General features: G+C 53.4%; 2 protein-coding genes across 3 annotated transcripts; one reads left to right on the forward strand and one right to left on the reverse strand.

The window, feature by feature from the left end:
* The first annotated feature begins 5,549 nt into the window (after positions 1-5,549).
* On the forward strand, positions 5,550-9,752 carry MED9 (mediator complex subunit 9). Its single transcript, XM_071570956.1, has 2 exons — positions 5,550-5,694; positions 8,953-9,752. The coding sequence occupies exons 1-2, from the start codon at positions 5,558-5,560 to the stop codon at positions 9,167-9,169; spliced, it is 354 nt and encodes a 117-aa protein (XP_071427057.1). The 5' UTR covers positions 5,550-5,557; the 3' UTR covers positions 9,170-9,752.
* A 1,379-nt stretch (positions 9,753-11,131) lies between these two features.
* Positions 11,132-13,130, reverse strand: RASD1 (ras related dexamethasone induced 1). 2 transcript variants are annotated; one of them, XM_071570958.1, is made up of 2 exons: positions 12,726-13,130; positions 11,132-12,402 (listed from the first exon to the last, which is right to left on the reverse strand). In XM_071570958.1, exons 1-2 carry the CDS (start codon positions 13,009-13,011, stop codon positions 11,465-11,467), a joined length of 1,224 nt encoding a protein of 407 aa, XP_071427059.1. In that variant the 5' UTR covers positions 13,012-13,130; the 3' UTR covers positions 11,132-11,464. The 2 variants fall into 2 exon arrangements, with proteins under 2 accessions (XP_071427059.1, XP_071427058.1); XM_071570957.1 differs by having other exon boundaries at positions 11,838-12,473.
* Positions 13,131-20,326: the final 7,196 nt, after the last annotated feature.

Below are 20,326 nucleotides of genomic sequence, written 5' to 3' on the forward strand. Positions count from 1 at the left end.
GCATTCAGAATGTCAGGACAGAAACCCTTGCCTGGGCTGAGCCCTGGGCACAGTGCAGGCACTTTGAGCATTGCTGCAAGGCCATGATTACATATTGAGAGTGAAACTGCTGCTGCCTCATGTCTTTGGCAGCACGTGTTCAGCGCCTCACTCATTATTTGTAAATAATGGCAGGGATGTTGCTGACTCACCACATGGCAGCCAGAGCCAGCAGGGATCCAGGGCTGCTTTTGCCCAGTGGTAGCAAGGGCACTTCCCTCTGCAGGCTTAGGTTTCCTCAGGGACACCCCAAATTCACACTCCAAGTTCCTGTCTTGCTCCTGTGAAGTGACTTCTGCCCTTTTGCATGGGGTGGAAAACAGCTTGGAGTGTTCAAACCAGACTGTGGGATGATCTGGTGGGACCCTGCAGGAACTGGTGGCTCCCCAGGACTCACCATTCTGGGATGCCCCATGGCTACAGCGCTGTCTAATGGAGACAGTGAGCTCCAGAGCCACCTGCACTGGAGACATGCCAGGCTGTGGCTGATCCATCTGCGTGTTTTCCTGGATCCAGGATTCTGCGTAGCTGCCCTTGCGTAAGAAGCCCTCAGTGCTCCCTCTGCCCACACCATGGCCGGGGTACCTCCCCTGGGGTACCACAGCCTGGGCCAACCCCTGTGTTTGCTCAGCCGTGGGGTGGCGTTGCAGAACAACATGAGATCAACTGGGCGCTCCCTGTGCCCTTGAATCATCCCCACTCACCTCCTGAGGCTTGGAGTGCTGAAGTACTGGTGGCTGTCATGGCCAGGCCAATGTCCTCCAGTGACACTCAATCTGATGTTACAGGCAGCCTGGACAAGCCTCATATGCCACCTCTTGTCCCAGGCTCTGTCCTGTATGGTGGGCTCTCCTCGAGGATGGTACCTCTTGGATCATGGGATGATGGCCCCTCTCCCACATCAGCCCAGTTTGCCTGATGGCCAATGGCTCTGCCAAAGCCTGACAAGCTCCAGGAGGCACTGGGGTGCTGTGGATGTGCTTGGTGCTGCTTGTTCACACCAGCTGATGGCCTCTGGGGCACCAGCAGCTCTGGGAGGATGTGGTGGTGCAGGGCTGCCTGTCTGGGCCAGCCAGACCACCAAGGCCTAAATGCCTCTGGCTAAAATATGGTTTCAAAGGATGTAATTTGGTTTGTGGCCTCCCATCAGCACCCATCAGAAATCTGGGACACCAGGGCCCTGAAATGGTCCCTGAACGACACTAGGAGTCAAGATAAGGCAGAGCCCAAGACTGAATTTCCATCTGGTCAAAATTAGAGGGATCTTGGCCAGGAACTTGAGCAGTTGCAGGATCACAGCCATGGCCTAATAGAAGTCCAATGTTTCTGTGCCTTGGCTGCAGCCAAAGGCTGCAGCTGTAACTTCTCAATTCCTATCAACCCTGTCCCAGGTGGTCACAACCCTGACAACACCTCCCTGGCTGAGCAATACAGACTTATCCCACCACAGCAGCTTAGCAAGACTTAAATAGAAAATTCAGGCTTCTGATGCAGTGCAGGAGCAGGAGGAAGAGATAAAGTTCAACCTGGTGATAGCCACATAGTAAAAAATGATAACAGAGCTGGTGGTAACAGCACAACAAGCTCCAGATGGTCCGGCAGCAAGAAGCGGAGCCCAGTGAAATGCCAGACCATCAATATAAAAACATCAAGTCATTGTAAGGAAATAGTGAAAGGCACAGAGTCACCTGGTGGTAAATCCCTCAGAAGTTCCCTCTGGAAGCAGACAAGAGATACAGTCTGTACAGAAATGAAAGGGAAAAAGGATTAGCATTGGTATCATAAAGAAACAGACAAAAACAAAAGACGCTCTGGATACAGATTATTTGATCAGCTGGTTTTTAGGATAATGGGTTAATGAAATGTCTGGGTAGGCAATGAGTGTACACAGGAGATCAGATGGTTTGGAAACATTCACACGTTTGAGAAACTGCCTGTCCAGCAACTGAATTATACAAAGAGCCACAATTAAATTGAGGAACAGGTCGATCATTTGCACTTCAGGTTTATTACCAAATCCAGGGGGAAATTATTCTTTTCATTCATCACTAAGCTTCTTTGTTCATGCTTTAGCTGCCTCACAGGGAGTTTTCACTGGTTGCTCATTCAAAACCTTCTGCTGAGGAACTGACAGCAGGTGAAAAAATGCAGAGTGAAAATTAGGGAGAACTGCAACCCACCACCAGCTCCTCCTGAGAACAGGGGATGGGCAGACACAGCCCTCCCGTGTGAGATGGAGACCCTGACTGGACTGCAAAGGGATGTAGAAGACCATATTGATGGTGATATCTATCAGGAATTGCATTACAAGGACATAACCCTGGTCATCACAGTCACCCCTGGGGACAAGGGTCTCACAGCTTGGACTTCGACAGGGACAGGTGAAGGTTCAGGCACAGCAGCACTGCTGCTCACCTGACATCAACACTGTCTGCACAACCACACCACCAAAATTCTTCTCTGCCAGACCTTTTAACTGGGTATCACCTCTCCCCACAGCCCTCACCAGGGATTGGACACCATCACAATATAGACCACAGTTCTACTGTCCCCTCGTACAGGTTGACACTCAGATGGCGACAACACAGTCTCACCTGTTCAATTCACCAGCATCACCTTTGCTCTCCCCTGGACTTGCCACAAGACATGACAAGCCCCAATGGACTGAGGTGGGTCAGCTGGGGGAGCTGGAGGAGCTGTTCCAGCAAGAAAGGGAAGGCAAGAAGCAGGGAGAGGGAGAAACACCAACTAAATAAAGCTGTGTGTTCCAGCTGCTGTGGGAACACAAGACCCAAAATGAGAAAGGAATGGCACAAAGAAATACTGACTGACAGCACTTTCAGTACGGCTGAATGGTATCTGCATGTTGTCACCTGCTCCAGCGACTGCCTGACTCACCCATCAAAGGCAGGTGTTCAGCAGCCCAGCAATTATTGCTGCCCTCCTCCAGAAAGCTAAGGGGAGAATTAAAACCAGCACAGCACTGAGGGAAGTGTCCCCCATGGAGCCTGAATCAACTCTTGCATTAGAAACAGCCCTTAAAAAGAGACAGAAATGATCCTCTCGGCTCAGCCCCAAGTGAAGGACACAGCATCCTGTACCTCCTGCTTGGCTCAGTCCAAAGGTCATAAATACCACCAGCCTTCCTGCAGGGATCTGTTCAGTGGAACCTGGGGTCCCCCAGGCTCCTTCACACATTCCAGCACCAGCCCCCAAACCAGGATCCATTCCTGACAGAAGGAACAAAGTGAGCAATTGCATCTGCTATATTTAGAGCAAACAGTCAATACTCCACATTTAAATGGCTACCAGCATTCTCATTAGATGTATAAATAGCCTCTGTTTGCTTTTCAAAAGAAATTGGTTTAAAAGACAAAATTGCCTTGCCAGTCCTCCTCAGCCTATAACTGTTGAGCAGGGGGGCCTATTTGAAATGAAAAATTAAATTATGCATTTTCTCTCAGTCAAACCAGGAATAAAAGCTCACGTCTGGGGCTGGTATTATCAGTGCTACCATACTTTATATGGATACAGGGGTTTAAACAGTGGCAGCTGTTGGCTGCAGCAAACTCGGGCTGTTTAGGGCAGAGAGGCATCACCCTCCCTCTCCCAGCCTTGACCACTCACCATCCTGAGCTGCCTCTTCCATCTGCAGGTCAGTCTTGGCAGAGCCCCATTTCTTCATAGAATGGCAGAATGACTTGGGTTGGATGGGACCCTAAAGTTCATCTCATTCCAAACCCGTGCCACGGGAGGAACACCTTCCACTAGACCAGGTTACTCCAAGTCCTGTCCAACCCTGAACACTTCCAGGGATGGGGCAGCCACAGCTTCTCTGGGCAACCTGTGCCAGGGCCTCCCCACCCTCACAGGGAGGAATTCCTTTCCAATATCCCATCTAATCCTGCTCTCTGACAGTGTGAAGCTGTTCCCCCTTGCTCTGTCACTCCAGGCCCTTGTCCAAAGTACCTCTCCAGCTCTCTTGGAGCCCCTTTTGGCACTCGAGTAGGTTCCAAGCTCTACCCAGAGCCTTCTCTTCTCCAGACTGAACACCCCCAGCTCTCTCAGCCTGTCTTTTGCCCCCTTCTTCCCTCTCTCCCAGTTTCAAAGTGGTCCCAGCCCTGACACCACATTTCTGTTCTTCCTCCAAGACCCTCCAGTTTCCGGCCCAGGCTCTCACCCAACACTCCAGGTTGCTTTCCCTCTGCCTGATGCTGGCTGTGCCTCCTCCCTCAGGCAGAAAGCCTGGCGCCAAGTAATCATCCATCTTTAAGGCATTGCAAGGACCATATCTATCCCTGTCATCCAGCCCACATTGTCCTGACTTTCATTAAAGTCTAAGGACACAAACCACAGCGGAAAATCTGGGCTGTAAGAGACCAAAACCCTGCTGTGGCCCTGGAGTTTGCCTCCAAAGGCAGGGATGTATACAGGCTTGGGACACCAATCTCAGGGTGCTGAGGGGCTGGGAGCCATGGCCAGGGTGGCACAGCATGGTTTGTGGGACCCCTGGATGGTTCCTGTGAGCTCTGGATTGTTCCTGGGACACCTGGGTAGTTTCTGTGATCTCTGTGTGGCTTCTGGGACATCTGTATTGTTCCTGGGGCCCCTGGATGGGTTCTTGGGACCCGTTCTCATTGCCCTACCCTTGTAGTGCAGGATGCTGCACTCTCTCCTTCCTCCCACCTCCTGTGTGGGGCTTGGATGGGAAGCGGGACCACTGAGGGGGGCACAGGAGGGGATCACTGAGGGATTTGGGGGGAATCACTGAGAAGAATCAGGGGGGATCACTGGGAGGGATCATGGGGGTTCACAGAGGGAATCACTGGGGTGGCACATGCAGGAATTGCTGGGAGGATGTGGGGGAAATCCTTGGGAATCGCAGAGTGGATCATTTTGGGGACTCAAGAGGTATCACTGGGAGGGGGAGGGAATCACTGACGGGGGCACAAGAGGGATCACTGGGAGGTCACAGGGTGGATCACTGGAAGGGCACAGGCAGGAATTGCTGTAGTGTGTGTAGGGTAGATCCCTGGGAGTCACAGGATGGATAATTTGCGGGCACAGGGTGGATCATTTGATCAGCCCCAGCCCCATTCCCAGCCCCAGCCCAGCCCAAGCCCCATTCCCATCCCCATTCTCATTCCCATCCCCAGCCCCATTCCCAGCCCCATTCCCATCCCCATCCCCATTCTCATTCCCATCCCCATCCCCATCCCCATCCCCATCCCCATCCCCATCCCCATCCCCATCCCCATCTCCATCTCCATTCCCATCCCCATCCCCATCCCCATCCCCATCCCCATCCCCATCCCCATCCCCATCCCCATCCCCATCCCCATCCCCATCCCCATCCCCATCCCCATCCCCATTACCTTCCCCATCCCCATCCCCATCCCCATCCCCATTCCCAGCCCCAGCCCCAGCGCCAGCCCCAGCGCCAGCCCCAGCCCCAATCCCGGTCCCGGCGGGCGGAGCCGCGGCCGCCCCGCCCCGCTCCGTCACTGCCGGCCCCGCCATGGCGTCCTCGGGCACGGCCCGTACGACGGAGGAGCTCCCGCCGCCGGAGCCTCCGGCCGAGCAGAAGCCGCCGCCGCTGCCCCCAGCGCAGGAGGAGTTCTCCTTCCTGCCTCTCGTCCACGACATCATCAAATGGTAACGACGGGCACCGCGACCCCAGCGGTGCTGCCGCCAGCAGAGCCTTCGGGGGGCCTGGGGGGCACCAGGGCTGAGAGCCCCGCCCGTCAGTGATGCTCTCCCGGCCACAGCATCCTTAGGGATGCCCTGGACAGGGAGCAGGGCTATGGGGTCGCCCCACAGTGATGCCCAAGCCCCACCAACCCCAGGATGCGCTGGATGAGGGGCAGGGCTATGGGGTTCCCCCTCAAATGATGCTGTCCCACCTCCAGCATCCTCAGGACGCCTTGGATGGGCAGCAGGCCTACATGATCCTCCTTTTAATGATGTTTTTCCACCCTCAGCATCCTCAGGGTGCCCTGGATGGGTAGCAGGGCATTGTGGTCACCCTTTGAGGGATGCTCTCCAACCTCCCAGCAACTCCTCCTTTGCCCTTTTTCTTTCAGCTGGGAGGAGTATCAGAGGGAGCTGACACAGCCCCAGGTGTATCTCTGCTCTGAGTCGTGCCAGTACCTGGGTGGTGTTGAGGTCACCTGGGCAGTACAGGTGCTCCATGGCCCAGATGCTGCCCCACCACCAACACCCTGGGGCTGTACAACCGCTGGGTCATTGCTCCAGAGAACTGAACTGTTTGGCTGATAACAGCCTCAGAAAGTACAGGCAGTGCGTCAGGAGTGCAGGAATTATAAAAAAGAGGATGTCTTCTGCAGCAGGACAGATTACGTTGTCCTCTTCCCAGCTCAAGATAAGCACTGGAGAGGTAAAAGGTGCTGGTACAAGGGTCTTAAGAACTGACATGTTTCTGGCCTGGGATAACCCCTCCAGGGATACTTGTCTGAGTTCCTGAAAAGGGAATGGCTCTGCCATGGAAATCCATCCAGGCCAGCTCCTTGCCCTCACCTGGGCACACTGCAGGGTGAGGCAGCAGGCTTGGGAAGCAGGAATTCCCTTGTTCCTGGCTGTAGGCCTGGCTCCCCTATCCCTGAGGCTGAGGCTGATTTGTGTCTTGCTGATGTTTCACTTTCATCAAGCATGTCTGAAAGGTGAGAGAGGTTCATCCTTAATGGCTCTGCAGCCTGAGCTGTGGGAAGGGAGGACTGAATACCCCTGACACACTGATCCAGAACAGGCATGAAAACACAAAGCCTCTGATTTCCCTCAGTTTTCCCATGATGCTGGAAGTGGGCAGTCAAGTTGCCCCTGACCTTGATTCTCTGTGATCTGTGTCAGGAGTGAGGCAAAATGCTGACCACAGGAGTGAGGTTAAATCCACTGCCAGGTGCTTGTACATCAGCAAAGTGGGCAGTAGCCATGGGCTGAGACTTCCCAGATTCTGATATATCATCAAGCAGGTCATAGTGACTCAGATATGACAGTCCCCAGGATATCTTATGCCCTATCCCACCGAGCCACCCACTTCTGTTACCCAGTTTCTTCCCTCAGCTTCGCACATGGCATTTCCTGGGCGGCTCGAGCAGACGTAGGTACCGAACGGTGCCACAGATGGGCAGGACCACAGAGGCAAGTGGTGGGATGTTTTACCTCATGTCCCTGACAGATGGCAAACGTCCTCTAACATTGCCAGGAGTCAGCCCAGCCCCGCTGTTCTGTCACTGGCTCAGCCCTGAAGACGCATCTCCAAGGTGACTCTGTGCTCAGGAGCGAGGGTGTATCATGTAAATTTGGTTACATTCAAGGATGTGTTCTTTCCTGTTGGTTGGGCCCAGAGAAAGTTTTCCTAAACAAGGCTTGCTGATATTTTCAGCCTTGTACAGTGTGATCACTGCTGAGGTCCCGGTGTGTGGCTCCACCGGTGGTGGGTTGTGCTGGTGTAGTGAAGAACACTGTGCCCTAAGGCAGGTCTGATGTAAGCTCAGTGCATCAGCCCAGGCTGTGGTTGGGTGTTGTGTTGGATCCTGTATTGTTGCAGGCAGCTCTGTCTCTTTCCCCCACCTCACTCCCACCTGTCCGTGCCCCCAAACAAGGAGTTGCTTCAGTAGCTTGATCCAGCAGGGAAACCACCCATGAGGAAAAAAACCCACCAAGGCTGAAATATTTATCCCCTTTGATCAACCAGCCAACAGGCAGCTGTCAGTTCTCTCTGTGTGGGGAAGGGAATGACACTTGGGGAGCCCTGGACTGGAGAGGACATCCCTGTCAAAGCCAGACTGCGCCTCTGGTGGATTAAAGGCACTGTCATCCCAATCTTCCCTAGATGTGCCATGACTGTGTGTGGGCCTGTATTTTTCCACTGCTGACCTGCCCATGAGTGCCTGCATAATGGGGAGACATTATAGTACCAGCTGCAGTTTTATTTAGAAGGGAATAATGAATATTTTGTTCCAATAGGCTTTTGAAACAAGCAGTGACCATCTGGTTAAAAGTTTTGCTTTCAGCCATGTCACAATTCCCCAAAGTTATAATCAAGCACCTCTCTGCCCTGGTCCTGCCAAGCCAGTTTTTCAAAGACCATTAGAATCCCACTGTCCCTATTAGCAGGCACCCTGGAAGCAGGGACTGGCTTTTGCTGGGAATTGGTAAAGCTTCTCACTGGTGCTAACAAAGCTGAGTCAGATACTAATGAGGGTTCAAGGGCAGACGCTGCCTCAGACAACACTGAGCCTTGAAAAGCACAGAGCTGGCTGCAGAACCACTTCTGCTGCTCTTAAAAAAAAAGCACCGCCCAACCCAACCAAACACAACCCAAAAAAACCCACCGCTTCTCTTTTACTAGTTATACATCCCCAGAGAGTCCTTTTAAAGCTCCAAAGTACAATTTTCTCTGCCTTTGGACACTGATGCTTTGGGGAACAGTTTCTATTTTCTGCTGTCAAGCTGTTTGACTGCATTGATTTTTTTGTATTACAGCAGCAACAGGTCATGGGTAAGACTGAGATCTTTTTTTCCAGGTGCCTACCCACAACACACATGCAATCTTACCTTCCCCAAAGAGAGGTACAGCAGTTCAGAGGGAGAATTTAGCCTGCTCCAGAGTAATGTTTGAAAGCTGCAGACCAGCTCCTAACCTGATTGATGCATCCTGAGGTGACTGCATTGTGAGCTGGAAATTCACAGGAGAACAGTTTGCCCCAAAGCTACCCAGTCTGTATATCCATCTGTGTCTATTTTATTGGGATAAGTGGATCAGGGATCAGGTGTGTGTAGCTACATACCAAGTTTCCCAGTGAAAACTAATTTATACCCTCGTTGTGTTGGAAATTAACAGTGTTTCCCATAGGAGAATTCAACAATGTCTCGATTCTCTCTCCTGTACAGCATGGACAAGGACAGCCAGGATGTTCACCAGGTCCTGAATGAGCTCAAGAACAAGTTCCAGGAGATGAGGAAGCTGATCAGCTCCATGCCTGGCATTGGTGTGAGCCCAGAGCAGCAGCAGCAGCAGCTGCAGAACCTGCGGGAGCAGGTCCGGACCAAAAATGAGCTGCTGCAGAAGTACAAGAGCCTTTGCATGTTTGAAATCCCCAAGGAGTAGGATGGGCACAGCTCCACTCCTTGGGTCTGAGACACCTCCTCTCTGGGCTGAACAGGTGGCTTACTTTTGTTTCCTTCTGCATATTTTGGTTACATTGCTGTGGAGTTGTGCCTGTGTGGACCATTGAACCACAGGTGAGTGACACTGAACCAGAACACCGTGTGCCTCACCTGGGGTGATTGCAGTGGCACATTCCCTTTGATCTGCTGCAGGACTCTGCATTTGTATACCCATCTCCTGTTTTCTCTCAGGGTGGGGTTCTTCTTTTCTATGTTCAAAGAAGCAGGAGACGTTATGTTTCCTCCTCGCTAAGGGTCAAAGTACCTGCTGGTTAACTTCAACAAGAGAATGGAGGCTTTTTCTGCACTTTTTTTTTAACTTAAAAATGGCCAAACATCAAAAGGGAGTGTAAGAAGGAAGTGTGAGCTATTTGGCCCTGCTCCTGGAAAGTGACTCTGGAACACTTTCCATTCTCTGTGTGTTGAAAGAGATATGATTGCTTTCAGTTACTTCTGTATTTCTCTTTTTAAACAGTTGATGGTTTTGTTTGAGATGAGTCAAGTAAAGATTTATGAGCTCCAAACTTTCCCTCTTGTGTGTTCACTGGGTGGATGTGGGCTGAGCAGGGGCAGGATGTTGGCAGCACAGAGGGTTTGTGTAGCCTGGGCCCAGCTCCAATGTCTTTTCCTCTTAAAACAGAGGAAGGACAAGAATCAAAACAAAGGGCATAAATGATAGGAGCTTTTAGTTATTCCATACTAAAGTCAGGCCTCACAGGATGGGTCAGTTCCACATCCAAGTGCCCCAGAGGCTTCCCACAACCACAAGCATTTGAGCAGCTTGAACAGATAATTCTGGGAGTTGGGATGGTTGCAGCTCACCTGTAGTTTAGAGATTTACTCTGTCCCCATTGGAATACTGTACTAGTACTTTCTTTGGGAAGATGCCAGTGTGTAAACTCTGAGTAAAGCAGAACACCAAGATAAACAAAGCACAATGTACACATTTTTTATTACTGAAATTACCTTTCCACCAACCAATTGCCTGTCCCAGCTCAATAAATTCCTGTGTCTCATGCCTGGACAATGTTTTCCATTCTTTTGCCAGTTGCTGTTCCTGTGAAATCAGGCATTTACAGAGCTGGAAGAAACAACCTGTTGCCAAAGAAATGTCTGGCACTCGGCGCAGGAACAAGTTAACTCTGTCAGCCTGAATCCAAGTTTCAAGTGAAACTGAGGCAGTTTGCTTTGCAGTCTCACTCCCCCACCTTAGTTTTGTGGCTTCAATATGATTTTCTTGCCATTAATATTTATTAAACACAGATTTGTGCTGCTGTGTGAAGGGGGAACAGTGGCTGAAAATGAACTGGAGCAGAAGCTGGAGCCAGGAAAAGAGCTCTTTCCCTTTCCCTTTCGCTTCTAGCAGTCATTACTGCGACTTGTTATTAGGAAGAGATTAAAAACCATCAGATGCAGAGGTGACCTTTGGAGCAAAGTACTTCCTTTACTCATATTGCAAAATGAAAACAATATCCCAGCCAGGGTGCCAATGAATCACTCTGTGTTGACATCATTAAAGTGTGCTTAGTTAATCGGGAAAGAGCATGAAACACAAGCAGCTCTTTGTAACAAAGTGATGTCAGTTTGCTGGGTGACTGCAGGGAATGACATGCCAGTGCCCGGCATGTCATGGGGCTGGCAGGATCGTCACTCGTAGTGGAGTGAGGAAAGAGTCCTGGCTCAGTGACCCGTTGGAGTGAGTAACTCCCTGCATGGCCCCTCGTTACCCTGTGTGGCAAGAAACTGGTGGCTTGCAGAGGCGGGAACCTTTGCACTGGGAGTCGGAGAAAATGGGGCAATAAAGGGACTGAGAGGCTGGATTTGGGTACTTCGGAGCTGGGCTCAGGTCTTTTGTTGACAGGTTTTGCTATGGGACAGGGAAGCAAAGACAAACCCACAGGTGTCTCTTTAAAAAGATTTTATTAGTTTGTAGAAAAAATAAAACATCAAATTTCACCCATGGTAGAAACACTTGAAGATTTTTTTGTTCATGTCAATGACATACAATACCTACATAAAGTGCCTATTATTTTATTTTGAAAAACCCTTCCCACTCCCCCCCACCCTCCCCAAATCTTGCAAATGAAACAAGACAAATGTAAACAACAGTCAGTTTTTTGGTCCATCAGGGCTGTAACTCTGCAACGTCTTTGCCACAGCTTAGGAGTGTCTTCTGCACGTGTTTTGCAGACACAGACGAACACAGGACACAGAGCCAGAGTCCATGCACATCTTCTCAAGTTGAAAAAAAAACACCAAAAACCAACCCCAAAGCCCCAGTCAGTTGCTGGCAGGCCCTGCCCTGCCCTCCCGAGAACAGTGCCTGAGGCTGGGTGGTTTGGGAGAAAAAGAAATACCAAGGTCTGTGCCCTGCACACACTTTTTCCCACCTGGCCAACAGCAGCTCACCTTTCCCTGTCTCTCTGCCCAGAGGAGGAGGCTGTTCCCAGTGACATCCCCCTTCTGCCCTCCGAAGCCTCCCCCTTCGCATCACTCGCTCCCAAAATGCACCCCCGGGGGAGAGAGGTGATGAAAGCGGGAGGAGGGAGGCTGGGGGAGAGGCGACCCCCTCTCTGCCCGGGTAGGTGCCTGCCCACCCTTCTGCCTGCCCAAACTCAGTTCGGAAACAAGCACCTTTCCCCCCTCCTTTCCTTCTTTCTTTCCTTCCTTCCTTTCTGATAGGAGCAGGGCTTCCTAGCTGATCACACAGCGATCCTTCTCCTTGCCCTGCCCGCCGCCGATGGCTTTCTCCCGGATGTACATGAGGTCGCTGTGGACGCTGGGTCGCCGGGCGAAGGGGGCCACGATGCCGTACGCCTCCTCCGTGCTGCCCCGGCCGCCCTCCTTCAGCAGCTTTTTGCCTTTCAGAGCCTTCTTGTGCAGGATGTCGCAATACTGGACTGAGACTTTGCGGTGCAGGTCGGGGCTCATCTCGCTGGGCAGCTTGGCCATGGCGAAGAGTGCCTGGAACATCTGGTCCAGGCTGCTGTTCCTCTTGGCTGAGATCTCGAAGTAGGCGCATTTTTTGGGGTCCCCTCCCACCAGCTGCTCGATCTCCCGGGGTTCCACCTCCCGGTAAAAGTCCCGGTCGCCCTTGTTGCCGCAGATGACCAAGGGCACCTCTATGTTCTCCTTGGTCTTGTTCTTCAGGCACGACTTGGTCTCCAGGATTTGCTGCTTCAGGCGCTGCACCTCCTCAAAGGAGTCACGGTTGTCCAGGCTGAACACGAGGATGAACACGTCTCCTGGGGACAAAGAGGGAACGTGAGATGGTTGCAGGGATGGGGACACACAGAGACCCACTGCCTAAGCCATAGAGGGACTTAGGGAGGGAAGAATGGGACAGCACCTGGGTCCTGCATCCTCCCATCCATTAAGAAGAGCTGCCCATCCACTGAACACACAAAATCCTTTCTCCCTCCTCCCAGAACTGGCAAACTGTTTCAGAACTGGGCAAGAACACCTGGAATCAGGCAAAAGGACCCCCTGACAAGTACCTGTGAGGATGGAGAGGCGGCGCATGGCTGGGAAGGGGTGGTTGCCTGATGTGTCCAGGATGTCAAGCTGGTAGACCTCGCCGCGGATGCTGTAGAACTTGCGGTGGAAGTCCTCGATGGTGGGCGTGTACTGCTCCTCGAAGCGGCCGGTGAGGAAGCGAGAGACGATGGCCGTCTTGCCCACCTTGGAGGAGCCCAGGATGACCATGCGGTAGCAGTTCTTGGCGGGGATGCTCAGCTCGGCCTCGCTGGGACACATCTTCTTGATCATCGCTGCCAGTTTCATTGAAGCTCGCGAAAAGTGCAGCTTGCGCCGAGAAGAAGGAGGAAGAGGAGGAAGAAGAGGAGAAGGAGGAGGAAGGCGCTTGCCTGCCCGGCTACTCTGCCCCTCTCCCCTCGCAGGAAGGGTCGGTATGAGCTCTGCACGGCCGCCGCCGCGTTATATGGAGGAGGCAGCGCCCGCCCCTCGGCGCGTCACGGCCCGGGGCGGCGGCGGCTGAGTCAGCCCGGCCCGCGCCCGCCGTCCCCCGCCCGCTGCCCGGCCGCGCTCCGGGGCTGCGCTCCGGTCTCCTTCGCACTCCCGGCGCTTGGCAGCCGGTCCTGTTCGCAGCCCCGATGGGACTCTCGGTGCTGCACAGCCCGGCCCCATTCGCATCTCGCGTGGGGTTCCCGGGGCTTGGCCGCCGGTCTCGTTCGCATTCCCGATGTTTGGCAGTCCCCGTTCGCACTCCCGGGGCTGAGCAGCCCCGTCCCGTTCGCACTCCCAGGGCGGAGCAGCTCCAATCGCACTCCCGGTGCTTCGCAGCCCGGTCCCAGTGGGAGCCCAGTTGGGACTCCCGGTGCTGCTCAGCCCGGCCCCGTTCGCACCCCGATTCGCACTCCCCGTGTTTGGCAGTCCCCGTTTGCGCTCCCGCTGTTGCGCAGCCCGGTCCCTTTCGCAGGCCGGTCTGGGCTCCTGGTGCCGTTTGCAAACCATCCCGTTTGCATCTCGGCCCGGGGTCACGGTGCTTTGTGCCCGTCCCGTTCGCAGCCCGGTGCGGGCTCCCGGCGCTCCGCAGCCGGCTCGGGGCTCCCCGCGCTCCGGGAGTGGGCTGACCCCGAGCCGCACGGACCCGGGACGGGGACAGCGGGAGGTCTCACCCCATTTCCCGCCGTGTTTTTTCTCCAGTTTATACGTGCCCGGCGCAAGCACCGGTGAGACCGAAGAAAAGACCCCGTTCGGTGCGAGCGCCGTGCGCAGGGCCGGGAGCAGAGAGAAGTCTCGGTCGGGGCGCTGCGGTGCGGGCTGGGGGCTGCGCGGTGCCCCCTGGACGGAGGGTCTTGGCACGGTGGCTTTCCCGTAACCCCGATCCCGATCCCAATCCCGATCCCGACCCCAATCCCGATCCCGATCCCGATCCCGATCCCGTCTCTGTCCCCAGTCCCGGGGCACCGAGCGGTGCCGCTGCAGTGCCGGTTCCCCCCGCCAGGGGGAAGGAGAGAGCACCGCCGGCGGCGCGTGCAGGGCAGGTACGGGGGGAATGGGAATGGGAATGGGAATGGGAATGGGAATGGGAATGGGAATGGGAATGCTGCGGTACTGGGAGAGCTGGGAATGGCCAGCCGGGAGAGGAGAAGGCTCCAGGGAGACTTTAGAGCCCTTCCAATGTGTGAAGGGATTTGAAGAGAACTGGAGAGGAACTTTGGACAAGGACACGATGCAACAGGACAAGGGGGGATGGTTTCACACTGCCAGGGCACGGTTAGATGGGAATACTGGGAAGGAATTCCTGGCTATGAGGGTGGTGAGACCTTGGAACAGGTTGCCCAGAGAAGCTGTAGCTGTCCTATCCCTGGGAGAGTTCAAGCCCAGTATTCAAGGCCAGGTTGTACAGGGCTTGGAGCAACCTGGGCTAGTGGAAGGTGTCCCTGCCCATGGCAGGAGGGTGGAATGGGATGAGCTTTAAGATCCTTTCCAACCCAAACAATTCTGTGACTTCATGATCTATTAGAAAAAAACCAAACAACAACACAACATAGCAAAAAAGTAATGCTAAAATAAGGTTTGGGGTAGCAGAAGCCTCACCTACTGAACCTCAGGGGCAGCCAGGACACACAGAGTGGTGCAGTGATGCATTTCATCAGCTCCACTTGAGAAGCCGCTGGTGCTGAGCTTGCCATCTCCCCCCACTCCCCTCTGAGTGTGGTCTCACACTTCAATATTAATTTAAACACTATTCACAGACTTTATAGGAATTGTGCTTGTCTGTGGGCTGGAAGGGAGAAGCAACTTAAACCAGCCCTTTTCAGCCTCATCCCTGCCTGCAGGGAAACATCCTGCCTGGAGGCACAGGGACACTTGGAGGAGAGAAAGTGGGACAGTCTCCCATGTTTAGTAATCTGTGTGCGAGACAGCAAAGAAGTTTAATAGCTGAATACAAAGCCCAAATGTATCACCCCAAAATAACAAAAAGATCATTTAATTGAAGTGGCTGATGGAAAACAACGGGGGGAATAGGAAGTGCCAACCTCTGGGGGACAGACAAATCGAATATCTCGATCGGCGTTTATTGTTGACCGTACAACTATTAATAGTGTCAGGAACAGGTAAAAATAGCCTGCTCAAAGCCTGCTCCTGGGCTGACAGGAAGAAAATCCATTTGCTCCTTCTAAACAGCTCTTTGGGCACAGCACACCACGTGCCTGGGATCCTGTGGGCTCACTGGGGTGGGACTGGAGCCAGGAACCCCCTGAGAGCAAGGACAGGGTGTCAGGGGCTGTGGGTGGGTTGGGGAGAGATGATGGCAGTGGGAGTTCCCAGGGAAGAGGATGTGGGCACTGCCCAGATTCTCATGGAGTCACGCAGAGCCCAAGCAGAGGAGCATTATATGGCATTAGGTTGAGTCCTCCCAGGCTCATCTGGAAACTCATCTCCTGGTAGGAGCAGAGCACATTTGCTTCCAGTGATTGATGATAAAGGGTTCACCTCACTGGGAGGCAAAGCCCTCCCACGGTTATGATTCTCTCAAAAATCACCACCTATTTCTGACATGACTGCAAATAGCCCAAGCCTGAAGCAGAGTCAGGTAAAAGAGAATTTCCCCCATGGCTGCCAGAGTTTGTGCCTGCCATTTGTGGGATGTTTTGCTCCTTGCTTGGGTTTGGAGAATACTTTTTCATGGAGCAGTTTGGTACATCCAGGGCTGCAGGCAGGATGGTTTGCACGAACCCCAGAGACACCTTTAATGGAATTACCTTCAGCACAGATCAATCCCTGTTTTCTTGCTATTTCCCTCCTTATTTGCACCCTCATGGATTTACCAGACACCTGCCAAACAGCAAAACCCACCCTGTGTCCAAGAGCAAGTGGCTGAGGAAAGGAAATTCCACGAAAGTCACACAAACATCCCGACGACAGAACATGCAGGTCCCCAGGGCCTGGCTTGGACGAGCTGTGCAGCAGCAAAACAGCTCACAGCACCAGCCACAGCTAAAATATAGGAAGCAAAATGTTCCAGGAGGCAGGAGCAGCACCAGGGTGCCCAGCACAGGGACAGGCGAGTGGAGGATACTCGGAAAAGGACAATTACATCAGAACATGAGCTTGGTTTCCCAGTGTGCTGTGGAGCCAGGAAGGATCGTCCCCCCGGGGCTGGGCTGGCCTCGGTTCTTGGGCAGGTCCTGTGGGTCCAAGTGCTGAAACAGCCAAAACTGGAAGAGCTGTTTGTGCCATTCCCATCTGGCACATGTAGACCCCGCAACTCTCTTGGGCCACAGAGAGGAGCAAATCCCACGAGCTCCTTATCATCACCCTTAAGGTGCTTCATGTCCTACCGAGGGCTCATTCCTGACACAGCAGCATCCCTGCCTCCCGAGAAAGTACACACATGGAGCCAAGTCCACTACCCAGCCCAGCTCCCCCATTCCTGCTTTTTTCCTCCAGGACAGGGATCTGTTCTTCAGACAGGGACTCTCTCCCTGGTGGGTGTACAGCAAGCTGGTGTCCATCTCCTTATCCTGCTCCCAAAGAACTAGTGTGGGTTGTGCATTTCCCAGCAGCTGCTGGAGAACAGTGGGGACTTGTGGGACCCCAAATCCTCCCTGGCTGCTCCACTGGGGTGAGAGAAGGAGTGGATGGCCAGATGAAGAGGGGAACAGTTGGGTATGGAAGGGAGGATTTTTAGCCATAGCTTTTCCTTGTCCCCCTGGGGAAAAGCATCTGATTAAATCAAGATGCAGCATCCAGGGTTGCTATTCATTCCCTATATTATTAGCTTGTCTCATTTTATTAAATCTCCTTTAAGGCTTTTGAGAAGAAGCACATAATTCCCAACATATAATTTTTCCCAGATGAGATATGATGCAGAAGTGGGCTGCTCTTCCACTGGGGACTGGGGAGAGTGGCTTTATTTGTTTCCTTCACCCACTTCCTGCTTCTTTAGCAACACTTTTCATGTCTCTTGATTCCTTCTAGCATTTGGGAATTGATTAACAGAGAATTTGAAAGCCTGAGACTTGTCTCAAATCCCCAGATCCTTGAGTCATCCAGGCAAAGGGTGGCAAGAGCTCCCTCAGAGATGCCATCCCTGTGCCTGGCACGATGCTGCTCTGAGCCAGGAGCACCCTGGAAATTCCCTGCTCCCAAATTTTGTCCCCTCTCCTGCTATCCTCTTGCACATGGTTCACTTGGATGCAGCAGCACCCTGCCAACATCCAACATGGACAAAGGTGTCTGCATGTCCTGGATGTGTTCCCAGACTCTGGCACTTTCTGCTCTTTTCCAAAGAGCAGCAGCTTCCCTGGGATTAAAGGGAAATGTCACCTGTAACTGGAGATGGGCAGAAACTGGGCTTGGAATATAAGGCAAGGGGGAGAGGGAGGCTTGGTGACCCCAGCAGACACTGCTGGATTTCAGGATGGTTCCCATGGAAATAGCAATGGCTGCCAGAGCTGTAGGACAAAAATTAAAGCCCAAGAGGAGGCAGGGATCCAGGAGGGCAGTGCCAGGTGGGAGCTGGCAGAGGGATGGGTAGTGGTGGTGAGGGCTTGGGGCCTGGAGGTTTTTCCTATCCAGGTCCCACATCTGCTCCCACTGCTCCAGCTGTGGGTCTGGAGGGGCTGAGGCCAGCACAGGGGTGGAGGTGTTGGCGTTGGGGGCACTGAGCTGGGCAAGGGTTGAGCCAGTGCTCAAACTGAGGACCCTCAAGGCTCCCAGCCTTGGTGCAGCAGCAGCACAGAACCACAGGCAGAGTCCAGCCCTGACATCTTCCCGGGGCTCCGGCAGCTCCGTGACCTTCTGCGACCCTGGTTGGAAAAGGAGCCATGCTCCGTAAACAGCTCCTCTCCGCAGACAACGCAACATGGAAAAAGCAGCACATTCCTACCATTTTTTTCTTTGAAATAAGATCCAAGGAGGATGTGGTGCAGTGTGTCCAGCTCACCGGGCTGTCCTGCGGTGGCTGCTGAGCATGGAAATGAAGGAAAACAGCCTCATAACTTGTCCTCTGGCTCATGGCAGGAGCTCTGTGCGTAAAGACCCCTGGGGTGAGGGTGGAGGTGGTCAGGGATGGATGGTGTCTTCTTCACACTGTCCCTGGCAGGGGTGATGCCATGGGCAGGGGGCAGCAAGCACGGGGTGCTGCTGCTCCCCTGGCACTGCAGGGAATTTCAAAGCATCTCCTGGGCACCCATGAGTTGGGAAGTGCCTGTATCCCAGATCCCCAAGCAGGAGCCTGCCAGCAGTGCCCATGTGGCTCAGCCCTGGGATCCTGGTTCTGCCCCAGGCATTTGTTTGGGCTCCAGCACTGGGGGTTTCCCACTTGAAAATAGTTTCCCACCTGGGAATAGATGTTCTTTCCATTGCATTTCTTTGTGACCATTTAAAGCCCAGACTGTTTCCCCTACACAGCAGTGATAGAAGAGGCTGGATATTCCTCTGTAAAGATAAATCCTATTGTGCCCCCTGTCCACCTTCTCTGGTTTAAGGGATTAGGTGCCAAACTGCTCCTGTACCACCTGTACTCAAAGCTCATCTTTGATTTTAACATCAAATCCCAACCACTGGCAAAAAGCTGAGGTTGAGCCTTGTCACTGGGATGGGTGTGAGAATCTCCACCAGCGCCCTGAGCCCCTATTTCCTTCCACCTTCCCAAACAGCAAACGTGCAGACTCAGCAAGCAGGAGCCCTGTGGGAATGGCAAATTCCCCATCCTGCCAGTGCTGCACGTGCTGGCCGGATTGCGCCACGTGTTTATCCTGGTGTTTGTTTGCCACGTAAGGGCCCGTGGCCAGGGCAGGGCAGTGCAGCTTCACTGGGCAAAAGCAAACACGGGCACAGGGTTACGGGCGGTCACAACGGAGGGCGGAGCCTTTGGGAACGTGTCCTCAGTTCTGGATGTCACCACCACCAGGGAAGAGACCAGGGCTCCATCTCCCAGAGTGCTCCTGGATGAAGCATCCTGTGAGCGTGGAGCTGGCCCCGCATCGCATCCCCGTTGCTGGGATGTCTGGGTTTGTACAGGGGATCTCCTCATCCCAAAAAATTATCACATCCATTTCCATGGGAGGGAGATGTGTGTGGAGGAGCCACACAAGTGACATGGGGAGAAAACCTCCCCGAGGGTGGGCACAGCTGCTGTGGGGGTTGTGCAGTGGGACAGGGTGACCTGAGGCAAAGAAGAGCAATGGCCTTGGTGACCCAGCTGTCCCTGCCAGGCAGTTGTGATTTAACTAGTTTCTCCTTTCCCAGTATTTGCTCTGGAGAAATATCCCAAACTTCAAGAGAAGTGTTATCTGTGGCGTTAGCACACAGCCTCACGTGAGGCAATTCCCAAGGCTGCAAACAACACCCCTGCCAAGCTCCAGTGGGCCCAGCAAGCCCCAACACTGGATGCTGGAGCCATGAAGTTATGAAAATGGCCCCATGACCCCATTTCCAGGGACCTCATTTGGTCCTCAGTGCCTCTGCAAGAGCTGGAGGGATGTACCCACATGTGTCAGCACGGAGCTGAGGCTGCAGCCAGCTGGTCCTGGGGGTTCCACAGTGCAGGTCTCTCCTTTGGAAGCAGCAGGACTCATATTCCCACCTGGAGGCCATGAGGTCAAATCCCTGCATCAATGCAGGGTACATCCCAGCCGCAGCCAGGAAACAGGGAAAAGGCTGCAGTACCACCAATGCTTCATGCTCAGCCTGAAGGTTTCATCCCCTCCCTCTGGAATCTCAAATTCTTAGAAATATTAGGTAATTAAGAGAGGAATCACAGTATTTTTCCTATAACCAAAGAGAGTCACCTAATCCCTTGTTGTTAAATACCATAAAACAACATAAATAGTGGTCTCTCTGTGTTTCCCTTTCTACAGCCCCAGGGAGCAGCTCAGCACCACCTGGGACTGGCCCAGGCCAGGGCCATCCCCTGCCTGAGGGAGAAAGGTGGGCTTGGGGCCCGTGAGATGGGCTGGAACTTCACCTTCCAGCTCCCTGATTGCTTTAGGGAATAGAGCTGGCACCTCTAAAATATCAGACTCAACTTTACAGCAGCCAGAACCAGTTCTGCAAAGGCAGTGACACATTAATCCGTGCTGGCTGCTGCAGGAAGAGCTACTAAAACCAGGGATGTGTCTGG

The sequence above is a fragment of the Pithys albifrons genome, chromosome 16 (genome assembly GCF_047495875.1).
Source record: "Pithys albifrons albifrons isolate INPA30051 chromosome 16, PitAlb_v1, whole genome shotgun sequence".
In the NCBI taxonomy this organism is placed as follows: Eukaryota; Metazoa; Chordata; class Aves; order Passeriformes; family Thamnophilidae; genus Pithys; species Pithys albifrons.